At 36.3% G+C, this 16448-nt stretch overlaps 1 protein-coding gene across 2 annotated transcripts in view; it reads right to left on the minus strand.

The window, feature by feature from the left end:
• Window positions 1–13876: 13876 nt before the first annotated feature.
• The window catches only part of Bank1 (B cell scaffold protein with ankyrin repeats 1), a 305105-nt gene continuing 302533 nt past the window's right edge, over window positions 13877–16448 (minus strand). For both annotated transcript variants that reach the window (XM_046458972.2, XM_046458971.2), the window contains exons 16-17: window positions 15643–15707; window positions 13877–15387 (exon numbers count right to left, since the gene is read on the minus strand). In XM_046458972.2, the coding sequence (XP_046314928.1) occupies window positions 15648–15707 (60 nt within the window). In that variant the 3' untranslated portion in view covers window positions 13877–15387; window positions 15643–15647. The remainder of the gene's footprint in view (window positions 15388–15642; window positions 15708–16448) is intronic.

Consider the following 16448-nt stretch of genomic DNA (forward strand, 5'->3'; position numbering starts at 1 on the left):
AGTTTATAATTCATCAAATATGGATAGAACTGAAAAAATACCATAACCTCATTTCCTTATTTCTATTCATTTCAGGGTTGTAATGTTGTCATAGTGAAAATCTAGATTCCCTAAGAACCTTGTATTATTATGTCCTATCTAATTCTTAGTTTGTCAAGAACTTGATTTGTTTGGGCAAATATAGAATATTCAGAAGATGGTTGATGATTAGAAAAATATCTTTTTCATGAGTAGATAGAAAGATGAAGTAAAGTGTTGAGATGAGAATGAGATAGAAGATATACAATTTCTTAGGCTATTTCCACCATGCACTGTGGCTCCTATTCATTTGTATGCTTATACATACTGACTGGGTTCTTAATTCTTCTGGAGGCTGGAAGGTTGAAGTCGAAGTGTTACCAGGGCATGCTGCCTTTGAACTTCATGGGGGAGAATCCTTCCTGGCTCTTCCCTTCCCCTTGTGGTGGCTTGTGGCAATCCTTGGCACTCCTTGGCTGCAGCTGCAACTCTTCAGTAGTGTTTTTCACCCACATCTGTGTCCTCACATGAGTTATGCTCCTTAAGGACTTGGGGCATATTGGATCACAAGCCCACACTTCTCCAGGATGACCACATTTTATCTCGATTACATCTGCAAAGACCTTATTTGCAAAAGTAAGGTCATGTTCACACGATCTTCGGGGGATCAAGACATCAGTGTATCTTTTGGTGGGGGACACAGTTTAACCCATAGCATACATTTTGATTTCTTCAGCTTAGGGTGTTAGTTACAACCACAGAAATAACCTTGGCTGTCTTAGCAGATGGAAATTTATTGTGAGGATATTTGAGAGTGACACAATAGCTGGGAGGCTGGTGAACCAAACTAGGAGAATGGACAGGAAGCAGGGGATGAGCTCTGGAGATGAGTAGGAAAAATTGCAGGCAAGGTCATGTCTTAGGAATAGTCTGACCTTCATCCTGCTCTTGTACCATCATTAATCTGTTCTCAACTATTGATTGGAAGCATCCCAGGAGTGAGTGTCTGATTGTCTGACTTTAAGAACCTGGCTGTGCTAAGGATGGGTGGAAGAAGAATCTGCCACCCTCAGCTTTTGAAGTGGGAGTGAATCAGCTAGAATTGCTTTCTTGTCAAACTTTATGGTCAATGGAGAGTTCTCTCAAAGGATAATGGCGGAACTGATAGGAAAAGGAAAGGGAGATTCAGAGACTGGATAGCCAGATATGACAAATGTCTGCTCTGGGGAGGTAAAATCCATGACACCAAATTAACAATGACCAATTCTCAGAATTAAAAAAAAAAATCTTCAAGTTCATAAATAAGCTAGTGTTCGATGTTACTCATTGTCCATCAGTTATGGAAGAAAATTCAGTAATAAATTTTCAGAAACTTTTTCTTTATCTATAAAGCCTACAATTTAAGAGTGCTATAAGAATAAGAGGTCTTGTATATAAAGTGACTTGCATAGTGCCTAGAAAAAAGACAAACCCACAAGTGATATTACTTAGTCATTGGACATTCCACTCTCCATAGAAGATTTTTATTTGCATAGGTTATTGAAATTCTCCAAAATGAATGGAAGAGAAAACCTGTTCTTAAAATATAAAATACAGGGATTATAATAAATGACCTTAACCAGAAATGAATGGTAGATGATTCCTGTAGAAAATTTCATTTTGAATAGGATTGATGTTTTGGGGTCCACCAGGAAATCTAGGTGGATCAGACAATCAGTTAAAAGAAGAAGTGAGGCAGGAGATATATCCGTAGTTACACAGGAAAATGAAACTCCAGAATTTTAGCCAAATCATCCACATCTGTGCTCTCACATGAGTTATGCTCCTTAAGGACTTGGGGCATATTGGACACAGGCCCATGCTATTCTGTATGCAGCTAGGAGACTCTTCCAGAAGATTGTATGAGCAATGCACTCTGAAAATTCCAGACCTTAAGTCTTCTTGCATCTCTAATAAATCAAGATCACTTTCAAATTTATAAGGAAACCATCAAGATATCACTGATGAATTCCCAAGGAACAGGAACAAAGAGCTCCTGCTCTACTTTCCATCTTACTTTTTTTCTATTGTCCATCTTACTTCCTTTTTCTAATGGCAAAAATGAAGTAATAATAAAGAATTTTAAAATTAAAAAAATTTCCATAGTTTTACTACCTGAGCTACTACTTAAATGATTTTTTCTTCTTCTTTTTTTTCCCAATTCTTACTACCATGACTATAAATTTCTGTACCGTTGTTAAAGTGTTCAACAAATAATGCTGTGTTCTATTTCATATGTATCACTAGCACTTTTCTATAAAGACCTCAGAATAATAAATTTGGGTTGAGTCCCCCATTCTGTCCTTCACCTTTCCAGATTTGTATCTTTTCATAGCATCTATTACTTCCTAGAATTATGGTCTATGCTAATTTTTTCATGACTATTCCTCCTACTAAAACAAATTCCATGTAGCAAGGCAGATAGAAGTGCTTAGCCCAGAATGAGAATTCAAAAAGCTTTTGTTGAATGAAAAACTTAATACCTAAAACTCTGTTTTTAGATATTTAGATGGATTCTACTCTTCTGCTATGACAGTTAATGCACTAATAAATATCTTATTGCCTGTGAGTTTTTACTTCTTTTAAATTTTTTTATGAATACACTGATAAAGGGGATGCTTATTTTTAATTCCCTATTTTTATTTAGCTATTAATTCGTGTAGTCATTCACTTACTGATTAACCAAATATTTAATTCTAGAGACAAAATTGTGAAAAAGATGGATAAAATTCTTGTCCTTGGGACAAGAATTCTCACGAGGAAAGCAAAATAATAAAGAAATAAAACAATAAAGTATACAATAGATAATGAGATAGTGATGTTTGCTGTGGAGAAAAATTAAAACAGGGAAGAAGAAAAAGTAGCTGTTTTAGATAGGGATGTCAGGGAGTGCCATTCTGAGAAGATAAGTTTTGAGATGATTCTTAAATGAAGAGGTTGAGGCATCTGAATACAGGAAGTATAAAAATCTTGTTGCAGTATTATCTGTATTGCTATGTTATGTTCAAATGGAGTAGTATTGCCTCAATTTTATTTGCTCTTGATCAAAATTTTTATTTTTCTGTTAATTTATTTATTGCAAATTATATCCACATCAGGATAAATATTTGTTTCATGAACTTGTTCACCTCTTGCTTTTCTTCTTTGTTCCTATTCCTTGGAAATTTACCACTAATAATTTGATTTTTTTATGAATTTGAAAGTTATCCTTATATGTTGAAGATGCAAATATTTCTCCCTGTGTGCCATTACTATTTAAATTTTGGTTCTGCCACTCTTCATTACATAGGTTTTCTTTGTGATTTTGTATGCATTTGAATTAGATAAACTGCCACTAAGAAGCTGCTCTGGTAGATTGATTTTGTTACGAGACCTCATTTTCCACCTTTCCCTGCACCCATATCCTTTGCCTTTTTATTCTCTCCCACAATGATGGGTCAACCATATGACTTCCAGTGACATGTAGTAAATGTGGCAATAATTGAACTTAGGAAAGTGTTTGTGCACTTGCTGTCACACTCTTGCTTGCTGCAGTTGTCATGAGACTGTGCCCGGGCTATGTTACTGTTAGATAAAAGACACATCATCATGCAGAAACAACTTGTAAAGTCCCAGTCCAGGTCATCCTCGATCAGCAAAATCAGCAGAGTTACCTTCATAACCCACAGAGAGCGCAGTCATAGCAGAAAACCCAGTCAAATGCTTGTCAGTTAAATAAGCGTTCAGAACACATACCATGAGGGATTTATGGTTGTTTTTAATGCAGCATGTTTGTGGAATAAATAATTTAGAGAGTGCCCATCCTTAAATTACCAGTCAGTATGCACTACTTATGTCTTGTGTAGTGACTCATGAAAATGGAATGAAAACACTTAAAAACATGTTAAAACCTAATGCCAATGTTGGTCAAATACTAAGTTTCCATTATTGCTTGCCCTAGCATGCACTAGGAGGGTAAATTTGGTTGGGTAAAAGAATAATTCAATAAAGCATCCTATGATGTACTAGTTTAGTTCAGTGAGATGGGTTAACTTAAATAAGGGGAAGATCTATTGGGTTAGTAAATCTGGATGAGAGAAGGGATTGCTATCTGAACATAAAGTAGGCTTTAGATGTGTGTGTGTGTGTGTGTGTGTGTGTGTCTGTCTGTCTGTCTCTGTTACTGGTTCCCAAGGGTGCTTAACCACTGAGCAACATCCCCAGCCCTTTTTAGTTTTTAACTTTGAGAAGGGATCTCACTAAGTGGCTTAGGCCCTTGCTAAGTGGCTGAGACTGGCTTTGAACTTGTGATCCTCCTGCCTCAGCCTCCTAAACTGCTGGCATTATAGGCATGTGCCAATGAGCCTGGTAACTTCAGATGTTATAAAGCAAATATTCAGTATATTTCCAATAAAGAATGATGAACGCACTGTCCAATTTGATGTTGTTCCCTTTCTATACTCATAAGAAGTGGAGAAGAAAGATGTGCTCAGTGATTATTGGACGACTACTTCCATTTCAGAAAAAGCTTAATCCCATAGTCTATTGTTTCTTCATCAAACCCATAATAGTCCTTGCCCATAGGAAAAAAAAAACATGGTAAATAAAGTGGATTCAATTATATGTAGTTTCCTTTTTGGAGTGTTGCACTTCAACAGATGAGATTCTGCATGAGGTTTTAGTGGTGGTAGGAATATTTTTCTGCTCAGCCTCACAATCTAGGAAGGAAACTAGTTCTGAGCAAATGTTATTAAGCAACTCAATCTGATGGTAGCCAACTGTTAGTATCAAATTCATCAACTTCCCCCCTTTGTATAAGCCCTGTACATTAAAACTGAGAAAGTTACAAGCCAGCCACAGGTCCAATAGATGTTTCACTTAGTGTCAGTTTTACTAAAGTTTATTTTTCTGCAATCTGAACCTCTAAATTATAGTATAAGTCGGGTTATTATGCTATCAACAATGGGGGTCCAAACATATTTAAAGAAGAAATAACAAACTCAACACAAGCTAAAAGTTTGTATGTCAAGAACAGAATGATAACCAAATAATTATCAATGAGTAATCTACTTGATTATAGATATGTGAAGTTATTACTTAATTTATAATTGAGTACATTTAGATTTTGATGAAAAATTAGTTTAATAAAGGTCATTTGATTTAGCTAAATATTCTTGAGAAATAACTTACTTTCACAATTAGGTAGTCAATGAATAAAGTTTTGACTACACCTTTGGTTATGTTGGCGTTTTAATTTCTCATTTAAGCTATAAGCTATCATGTGCTTCATTATGTAAAGTTCAAAATAATTCCAAATTGATTAGAAACATATGAGTAATTTGATGAGTATAGTATTAGATTAACTTGAAAGTTTAACTCATAGGGATAAGTTATTATTTTATAAAATCAGGTAACCCAGAAGATGACCTGATAACATTTATTCATTTAGCAAATAAAAGTAAGCACCTCCTCTGGTGAGAGTACCTGAAATGAGAACTGAGAATCGGGGTAAATAGGTGGAAATTTAGTTAACAAATATGCTACCAGATAAAGTCTAATTAGTGAAGATCTGAGTTAAATTTAGAACCTTGGTGTGACTCAGTGTATAAGTCACATTTTGATTTAGGAAACTGAAACCACTCTACTTTTTAATATAAAAGAGAATTAAATAGAGAGAACTAAGAGCTTATAAAGTCTGTTAGTGATCCTGAGGAATTGGTTCAAGTTAATACTACTGTGGTTAAAATGCAGAGGTCAGAAAGGCTTGAGGCCTAATGCTACCATTGATGCCACCACAGCTGACTCTGATGTATGAAGTTGTCATCAGTCAATTGAGTGTGGGTGCCATTGACCACAGACACCAATGGAGTCCCACCTAGCCAGATCCTGCTGAAAGGAGATTCTATCCCATCCATCCACCTTCTGTAATTTCTACCATGAGACTGTCTCACTGGTAGAATGGATATCTCGCCCCTGCCTACAGGGAAGCCTGAGAAACGGATGTTTTCACCTTCCAGCTGCTTCAATACAAAGGGTTTCTTAGATGGCGATGAAAATGGACACTGAATTCATATGCTAAGCTTAGTCTATTTTTAAGAGCCATGATAGGCCTCTATCTGCTTTTTGGGGAGATAAATAATAATATCCTGAAACCTTCCTCAAACTATTCTTTATGCATAGGCAATTTCATAAATAGCTAAAATTTAACTTTGTTAGAATCTGATACAGGCTTCCCTGAATTAAAGGATTTTGCACATCCTATATGTCTAAAATTCACACTTAAATACAATTTTAGCTGCTGTATTTAGTACAAAGGGAAATATTAAGCCCAATTATAAAGTCCCTGATAACATTAATCTAGCTTTACTTGCCTGTTGTGTTTCAAAATGAGAACAGACTGACAAAGATGATGATAACTCGGTGTTTATTGGGCATTAACTAAATTTCAAGTGTTTCATAAGCATTGCTTAATTTCATCTTCACAGCTACTGTTATGGTTTGGATATGAGGTATCTCCCCAGAGCTCCTGTGTTAAGTAGGAATGCTCAGAGGTGAAACGATTGCTTTGTGAGAGCTGCAGCCTAATAAGACCATCTGAGCTTGAAGGAAACAATTGGGTGGTAACTGTAGGCAGGTGAGGCAAGGCTAGAGGAGGTGGGTCACTGGTGGTGTGACCTGGAAGGGTTTATCTTCCCGGTGGCTGGTTTCCCTCTCTCTCTCTCTGCTTCTTGGCTGCAGTGGATGATGGAGCAGCATCCCTCTGCCACATCCTTCTGCCATGATGTTCGACATCATCCTGAGCATGAAGTCAGTCTTCCACTGACTAAACCTTGGAAACTGTAAGCCAAAGTAACTTTTCTTCCTCTAAGAGTTGTCTTAGAGGAAGTTGGTCACAGTGAGGAAAGACTAACATATCCACCTAACAGAGTATCACTATTATTAGTTCATGAGGAAAACAGCTAGGTTGATTGACATGGCCAATGTCATATAAACTTCCAAAATGTAATCCCTTGACTTCTCTATGTTAGTAAATAATAGGGTCATCTAAAATTCAGTAAAGTTAAGAAATGCAGGCATTGTCCATATTCATTTTTTATACTCTTATAACAAAACCATTATAGCAAGTCCTACTGGTTCTATCATCAAAATATACTGAAAATATAGCCTCAAAGTGGCTGCTAATTTTGAGCCCAGAAGAGACCTGGGCCCACCCATTGAATCGCATCTTTTTATTACCTCAAAATCAACTGATTTGAGACCTTGATTACATCTGAAAAATCCTTTTTGACTTTGCCATAGTTTGTCATCTAGATGTAGGTCAAAGGTCCCACCCACACCCCATGCAGAAGAATTCCACACATGACCTGAACTTCCAGGGGCAGGAATTAGGATACCATCTTAGAATTTTGCTTTCCATATGACCAAACACTTAAATTTTATATCACAGTCTTTTGAAAACAAGTTCCAAGTACCAGTGGGATGTTCTAGAAGAAGTTTACAGTCAACTGTGGAATGATCCTCTGTCTTGGGTATACTGCCTAAGACTGGGGTAAACAACCTGGTACAGAAACAGAGGTACAGTAAGGCAGGGATGGAAATCAGAACAGATTTATTGCAAGGCAAGGGAAAGGCAAAAGAAAGGGAGATATACCCCAGAGACGGGGTGCCCAGATCCACGGGGGACCAAAATGAATGAAATGATTAGTTTTTTGGCTTTTTTTTCAGGATGCGGAGTTGGAATTTTTCATGGTGTGAAACCTTGGAGTGGCAGCTGGCCACTAGCATAGCTGTTGCCTGTTTGGGGGAAGTCTTTTGCGCACACTGGGTGAAAATTGCCCTTTCTGGTCTAGCACCACCAGTGAAAAGGTCCTTTTACAGTCATCTGACCTCAGAGCATCATGTGAATATAGGTACCACTTTGGGAACATATGCGTGCCTGAAAATCTACAGGAGAGAGTCCTGGGTCTCTTTCTGGAATGTGGGAAACACTGGTGGTTCTGTGAAGTTTGGGCAACTTCCTAAGATGGGTTTCTTCCACAGCCTCATCCACATAGGGGTGGGGGAGCTTATGTCCTAATGGCATTTCATGATGGGAATCTAGTCCTCTGGGTCAACTGCTGCTCAGGGGCGTTTTTACAGTGGCCCCCTTCTCTCATTAACTTCCTGTCCCATTCCTGTTCCTCTTTAGCTAAGCACTTATGCTAACACTTCCTGCATAGATCTTGTTTTTACATGTTAATAAGAACGTTGTTAAAAGAAGATTCCCTTTTCTATATCTCCACAATGTAATTCTTCATGCTACTAACCAACAGATTCAATTCCTTATAGTAACCTACCAAGAAGTGTGAATATCCTGCAATCCTTTGCTATTTTTCAGTAAATTGGGATATCTCTGGTATTTTCTGGTTCTATTTCCACCTGCATCTGCTTTTCCATTGTGTTTAGCTAAGTGGTTTTCTCCAGCACCACAGCTCCTTTAGTGTAGATGCACATTTGCCAATGAAAAGAAAGAAATGAGAACCAATAAATAACTGATTTGAATTATAAGCTCTGTATGATTTTCTCAGACTTAGCAAGTTTCTTTACATTTTCCAATTTTAAGTTCTTTTCAGAATTATTCAGATCATCAAGGAATCTCACATTGCTTGCAAAGATACTCAGAAAACAACCCAAATTCCAGCAAACCAGCATTTCAGCTTCTGATTTTTAATTCACTAATTACTTCTCTCATAATCAAAATGGAACTATAAATTCAATTTAATATTTGGATCCTATTTTTGTTAGAGCAGTCTAGTGGTGAAAATCTAAGAGCAAGATGAAACTAGATTAGAAATTTCTCTTCCCCTCCCCTGTCTCCCTACACACACACACACACACACGCGCGCGCGCACACATCTTCCTTTATTTCTTCTCATATTTCCATAGGTCTCCTTTTCTGTCTCTCTACAATCTATTATCTATTTTGCAATGTGAGGGATTTTTTTTTTCTGTTTAAAACTTTTAAATTGCTTCTCACTGTACTTCAAGTCAAATCCAAAATTTCTTACATGCTGTTGCTCCTACTTACTACTCCAAATTCATTTATATTAATTGCTTTAGTTTGCTAGTGCCACTTTAATAATAATAAAATAACACAGACTGGGTGCCTCAAATAAGACATTTATTTTCTTATTATTTTGGAGATAAAAATTCTGGCTGTTTTAAACCGTTTTTTCATTGGTGTGACTAAAAGACCTGACAAGAACAATTTTAAAGAGAAATAGTCTATTTGGGGACACATGGTTTTACAGGTCTCAGTCCATAGACAGCCAGCTGTATTCCTCAGAGCTCGAGGTGAGGCAGAAGGGTGTAGTGGAGGGAAGCGACTCACACAATAATCAGAAAACAGAGAGAGACCCCACACTCCAGACACAAAATATGTACCCCAAAGGCATGCCACCAAATACCTACCTCCTCCAGCCACACCCTACCTGCCTTCAGTTACCACTCAGTTAATCCTCATCAAGGATTAATTCACTGATTGGGTTAAGGCTTTCCCAATCATTTTACCTCTGAATATTCTTGCATTGTCTCACACATGAGTTTTGGGGGCTTATCACATCCAAACCATAACACTGACGACGGTCTGTTCTGGTCTTTTTCCTTGGCTTAGTGATAGTCATCATCTGCCTATGTCTTTATATCACTCTACCTTTGTACACATCCACATCTTTCTAATAAGAATGACAAGTCATATGAAATTAGGTCCCCCCTGAAGGATGTCATCTTATATTACATATCTCTTGAAAGGCCCTATCTCTGAGTACCATCACATTTTGATATACTGGTGGTTATGACTTCAATATAACATTTTTTTTGTGTGTGTGGGACACAATTCAGAAAATAAAACTGATCTTTCAGTTTGCCATTTTCCCACACTTGGATAATAAACTTGGCTAGATCATCTGTGACCAAAATCCAAGTGGAAAGGTATATAAATATCTCTGTTAAGGAAACACAGTTTATGGAAACTAGAGTAAAGAGAACAGATGGAGATCATAAATATTTTTTATGCCCTTCAATGTTATTGCTAATGGCAACTCACCTGCTAGAATTCCCCAAGTCAGCTGATGCGGAATATCTGGAGGTACTAAGCATGACTTGTCACATCTGAGTTATACAACACCTCATTTTACATTGTGACAAATGCCAATGTCTTGCAAGGGAGCTCAGGGCTCCTTGCATGCCTGCAGATGTCAGGCTTGTCAGTGTCAGGCTTGTCAGTGTCAGGCTTGCCTGCCAAAACAACATCAGTTGACACTTCCCTGAATCCTTTTTCTTTTGCTTGAACAAAGAAATGGAAAGTTCTAGGGGCAAAACTGTCCACCTTTATCTTCGTTGATATAATGTGTCTATTCCACCTTGAGAAATGAGACAATCCATCAGGAGTTGTTAGTTAATTTGCCAAGGGCTAATTTCTCTCACTGAAGGTCACTATTGCTATTCCGAGCAAGGAGTAGGGGGGACAAAGCTCTCCCACTTAATCCCACAGACTCAGAAGCAGCTCCCGGTCTCCTGCATTTCAATGCACAGCATCTCTGAATGACCTAACACTAGTTTGAGTAGAACTGAGCTTAATGTTGACTTCAGGATAAACTAAACAGAATCTTAAACAGAAACTATCATGTTTATACAGAGACATGTTTACTAAGTCATTTGAAAACAGGTGATAGCTGTCAGTATAACTTTATTCAGTGAACCTTTTATTATTTTAAAAAATTCAGGACTTAATCTTCAATTTTATGACAAGCAGTTGCAAATCCTGAATGAAAAAATATGTATCACATGTGCCACCAATCCTCCCATACAACACTGCAGCCGCGGCAGGCATCATTGCTGATCAGGACACTATTTCCCACGGGACCAGGTTTCAGACTCCATCTCAACAGGTTCCAGGCATCCTGTAGGCAGTCTTTATTTTCCAATTCCATGGAAAATGAGGCCAAATTATGTATACATAAAATGTAAGCCAGTGTTCTCAAACAGTGAAGATTTCTGTATTGTAGGATTCATTTTCAATATTTTAATATATAGTGTGCTATTCTAAAATGGTATAAAACACAATAGCACTTTCCAAACTTACTGGATCATTGAACCTCATTTTAGTCCAGGACACCCCATTCTTAGAACATAACTTAGAAAATGCTGCTATGGTATCGTTTCATTATGGATTTTTTTCTTTATAGGCTTCTGATATTTATGATGATTGAGGATTATTCAAGCATTTGTAATCATTGTTTTAATTTTTTTATAATGATAAAGATTTGAATCACTTGCTATGAGGCTGTGCATAAGAACCATTCAGGACAATCCAGTCTAAAGGATCATGCAAAGTTCATATTTCATGGAAGACTGGTTTTTGAAAACTATCATTATTGACCATTTATTTACTGAGTGAAAATGTTCCAAGAACTTATATCTCATTTAGGTAAAGTGGTCATTACATACACATAGTTCATGCTCAAGACAGTCCTAGGTTATGCCTTATTTTCCATCTTAATCATTAACAGTATTCTGTTTTACTTATGAGTGTCTTCTTTGGGTGATAAATTAATTCAACAATCTCCCTATATTTAGTTCTCAGCATCTGCTAACATTATTATTGCTACCCTTATTTTATCAATGATGAAGCACACACACTATGGAAAATTGGACTTTATTTATATACCTAGGACATATCTGAGCCAAGGGTCAAACTAGATTGGTCTTACTTCAAAGCTAATGCTCTTAAATGCAGCATTTTGTATTGGCTGTGTAAGTACATGCTGTCATTTAATACCCATAAAATTACCTAAGAAGCTTTGTCATCTGCATTTTGAAGATGAGAGTTATTGAAGAAATGATACATTGTTATTTGTACATTTGAGGTCTGTTGTGTTAAGAGTTGTATGTACCGTACTTTTGCTGTTTTTTGTGGTAGCCCTGCCTTTAAGAGTGGGCCTCACACATTAGGGCAGGTCAACAGTGTGCCTGGTCCACACAGCAACACAAAGGGCTGCAAGTGGGACTTCATACTAGATCTGTGCTAATCAGCTGAGACTCAGTAGGTCAGGCTTATGATGTAGAGCTCTCTCCTAAATATTTACTGATTCAGAAAAGCAATATGAAGTGAAAATGCAAATAAGTCCAAGTTATTAAAATTGGCCTCCTGAATATGGTTAGGTGAGCAAATAGTGTACAAGTAGGATGTAAAAATGACTCAAATTATAAGGATATTCTCATCATAAAATGCTGAGAACAGACTCATTTTCTAAAAATTAGAGGTTCCATTGATATAATAATATTGATTTATAAAAATGTATGAGGGCTGGGGATGTGGCTCAAGTGGTAGCGCGCTCGCCTGACATGCGTGCGGCCCGGGTTCGATCCTCAGCACCACATACAAACAAAGATGTTGTGTCTGCAGAAAAACTAAAAATAAATATTAAAATTCTCTCTCTCTCTTTAAAAAAATAAAAATATATGAGATTCATCCAGTGAGTACTTAATGATCCATTTAAGCTTAAGCCATATAAACTTCAAAATAAGGACATTCACTTATACTATCATATAGGTTCTCGCTTTCAACAACTCCATATAAAATTACTGTTTTTATTTTAACAACTGTGTTTCAAGTGTTCATCCTGTTTCACTTTATAGTCTAGATCAAGGTTTCTCAACCTCAGCACCAACTAATATTTTGGGCTGGATAATTCTTCGTGTATTATTGAAATTTTTATCAGCATCCCTGGTCTCCACACCCTAGATGCTAGGAGTACTGACTCTCTACTCATGATAATCAAAAGCGTCTCTAGATATTGTGACTGTTTGCATTTTTCTGTTATTATTGAAAAATAACTGGGTAGAAATGGAATTAATATTAAAACTCTTTTGATAGCATTCAGTACCAGTTCAAACATTTCTAGAAAGCAAGAGTGCTGGCAAATTTTTAAGAACCTTAGTCTAGAAAGCAAGAATGCTGGTAAATTTAAGAACCTGAGAACAGAGGCTTTGGAGATATGCCTTGAGAACAAAGCTGATTTGAAGAAGGGATGATGACAAGGTAAAGATACATTAGCAACTGGCTGCTCAGCTTCCAGGTTTAGTGCAAAGTCTTTAGAAGATCTCCTACAGTCTTTCCTTTTCTGGCAGTGACTTTTAGAAATATTCCAAATCACCAAGGAAAAGTCAAACTTTTCCATTCCACTTCCCTGCCATTTTCCCTGATTTTTTTTTTCCATTAGAAGGAGAAGCTGGTGTTATGTGATGAAATTTAGCAGATAGTATTCTATATGTTCTCTATCTATGAGCTTCATCTATGGGCCTCATCCTAGGAATGAAAAGACATTGCTTCCTTATGGAACATTTCAATTAGGATTATTTCCACATTTGGATCATCCTTCCTCCCTGTTTGCATTTCTTTATTTCTCATCTTGTTCTTTTATGCAACAGGTGGGATAAAGACTTCTTCTGACTCCCCATTTCCAACCTTCTCTAACCTTCTTCCCAGCTCTGGCAAAGCCTAATGGGTGAGGAATGGGAGCCATGGTGAAAGAAGTATAGGGAGGATCTCCTTATTCCTAGGTTGATCTTTCTGTTTCTTTGTAATGAAAAAGGAGTACAATTCCAAGGGCCAGAATGTCTAGGGAAAGAGGCCATTAGAGAAGCTTTGACCATGGTGTTCATCTATGTTAGTTCAGTTCATAAGGGTAGCAGTTAGAGTTCTGGTTTTAGATTTCTATCTTTGTTAAAGAATTTAATAATCTACAGGTCTTATCTCCCACCTTCACCCCTATTTGAGTCTCAAGAAAGAAGTGCACTATTGTGATAAAAGTTACCAATTTAATCATCATCGAATTTCACATTTTTAAGGAGAATAAAGCCAATAGTGAAACTGCTGGCATTGGTCACAGGCCAATATGGAATTTCTTACTTGAGAAATGATATAATTATTTGAATTTTATGAATCTGGAAATTGTAGAAAAGCTATCAGTTTTCCATTGCTTATTCTAACTCTTGGCCATGACAGTTCACAGAAATTGAGGCTCAGTGCACAGCAGGGTATGCCATTTAAAAAAATCTTGGATGTGAAAATATGGGTTGAATTTCCAGAAGTCATTCAAAAGCAGCTTCTATTAGGGATTGATTAAGTTACTGCATTATTTTAAAAACTTGTGTTTATTTGAGGATGTTAATAGATATGAGAAACCATTGATAAATATCTTACAGAATTACTTTAAATAGATATTTGTTTGTATTCTACTATATGGATGTTATCTAGTGAAATTAGTTGATTTATTTTTTTTAAAAAAAACTGATAGATCTCCTTTAAACTCACAAGTGGAAAATTTTAGTAGTTCTTAATTTATTTTGAGAAATCAGACATATTTTTAAACATTCAATTTACTTGTGGCATTTATCAATGGAAATCACTATATGATAAAAACTACATTTTGCAGGCTTGGTGGTGCAGACATGTAATCCCAGAAACACTAGAGACTGAGGCAGGAGGATCACAAGTTCTAAGCCAGTCACAGCTATTTAGTGAGGCCCTAAGCAACCTAATTTAGCAAGACACCTTCTCAAGGAAAAAAATGGAGGTGGGTAGGTGCTGGGAATGTAAGTCAGTGGTAGCTCAGTGATAAAGGGCCCCTGAGTTCAATCTCCAGTACCAGCTACAACCACAAAAAAATACATTTTATTCTAAGTAGCAAATTGTTTCTAAGAAATAGGTTGATGAAATTATAAAGACTTAATGATAGGTTTTATAAATGTGTATTATTTTGAGATACACAAAATTTTTCAAAAAATATAATATTCTCAGGGATATAAGCAAAAAAACAAAAGAACTAACAAAAGGAAGGTTTCTTTAAACAGTGTAACAAAAGCAATTGTCTAGATGTGAGGACTCTCGACTTTAGACACGAAAAGCAAACATGTACTAAGTCGGTTTGTATTTTCATGGGAATAATCTATTATTATTAGTGCCATAAACAGGTTCAATAACTTTCTATGCAGCATTTAACTTCTCTGCTTTTGTTTTTCTTTACTTTTCAAAATGAGAACTAGCTTCTTAAGTGCAAAGTGCATTATAAAATGCAAGAATTTTCATAATATGTTATTGGCCTATGATATTCTATTTTAACATTGATAACATCCATTTGGAGTAGGTATGACACTGATAAATTGTGGCAATAACAAATTCCCAAATTCAGAGCTTGCTTCCGCTTTCATGGTAAAGACTTGCCCTGAAGAGAGCAGACAATTCAAATGCAAGCTTGCTTCACTCAGAAAGCACAATGTCTGTACATTCTTGAGTTTTATTAACATAACCTGAAAATGAGATCACAGGAAATGTATTAGTGAATAATGGCACATCAAATGAAATTTATTAACTAGCATAAAATCACCCCTATACGTAAATCTTTATGAGGAACAATCACCTTTAGCTGGAAAAATACACATGTTTATCCTTTTAGGAGAAGACAATGAAATATTTAAAGATTTCTGTTTCCTAGACAAATGATTCCTTCAGGTCCCTAACAAGTCTGCTTTAGGTTTTCTAAAAACATATAGCTAGTATTTTACCTTTTTTATTGATTTTTCCTGCAACAGACACCGAATTCCTTTTCAACTTGGAGTCGAGGAGGAAGCTGGAAAAAACAAACAACAAACAAACAAACAAAACAGAGCTAGCATCTCTCCATTTTAAGGCTGAATAAAGAAATACAATAAAGTCATGGTTGCCTTTCACAGCCATGGGGAAAACAGCTTTACAGAAGAAACTGGCAAGACAATCTCCATCTTAAAAGAAAATCAAAATCAAAATTACAAATTTCAAGTACATCAAAGCCAAAATTTTATTTTGATTTTGAGGGAAAATAACCTGAGCATTGGGAATTTGCTTTCTCTTTACTTTATCCAAAATATTATTCTCAAAAAGATATGGCATGATTGTTTAGTACTTCAGATTTTTGTGGAAGAATCTTTGATTGACAAAGATATTCATAAACTCCTGGATTGTGGTACAATCCACAATTCTGCTGTAGATGAATGAGTCTAATGAGTCTCTATAATATAGCTCTATAGTTCATCGGTGGGCCATAAAATGATCCAAAAACACAAAAGCTTCCAACAGTTCTTCAGGGCAAATGATTTTTATGATTACTTATGATTTATTTGAAACAGAAGAGTGCTTAAAGGGTCACTAAAATTAAGAAAACTAAAATTGTTTCATTATGAGAGCTTACCAAGGACTCTAATTTTGAATTTTAGCAAGAAATCTGTCTGCTATATGACCTTTGGTAACAGTGTAAGTTCTCTATATCACATATGTAGATAGTTGGAATAACATGAGTTTTACAAAGGAAAATTTGTGGTCAGGACATTATCAG

Source organism: Marmota monax, unplaced genomic scaffold (assembly GCF_021218885.2).
Source record: "Marmota monax isolate L192 unplaced genomic scaffold, Marmota_monax_Labrador192_F-V1.1 WCK01_AAM20220418_F8-fsc00002, whole genome shotgun sequence".
Lineage (NCBI taxonomy): Eukaryota > Metazoa > Chordata > Mammalia > Rodentia > Sciuridae > Marmota > Marmota monax.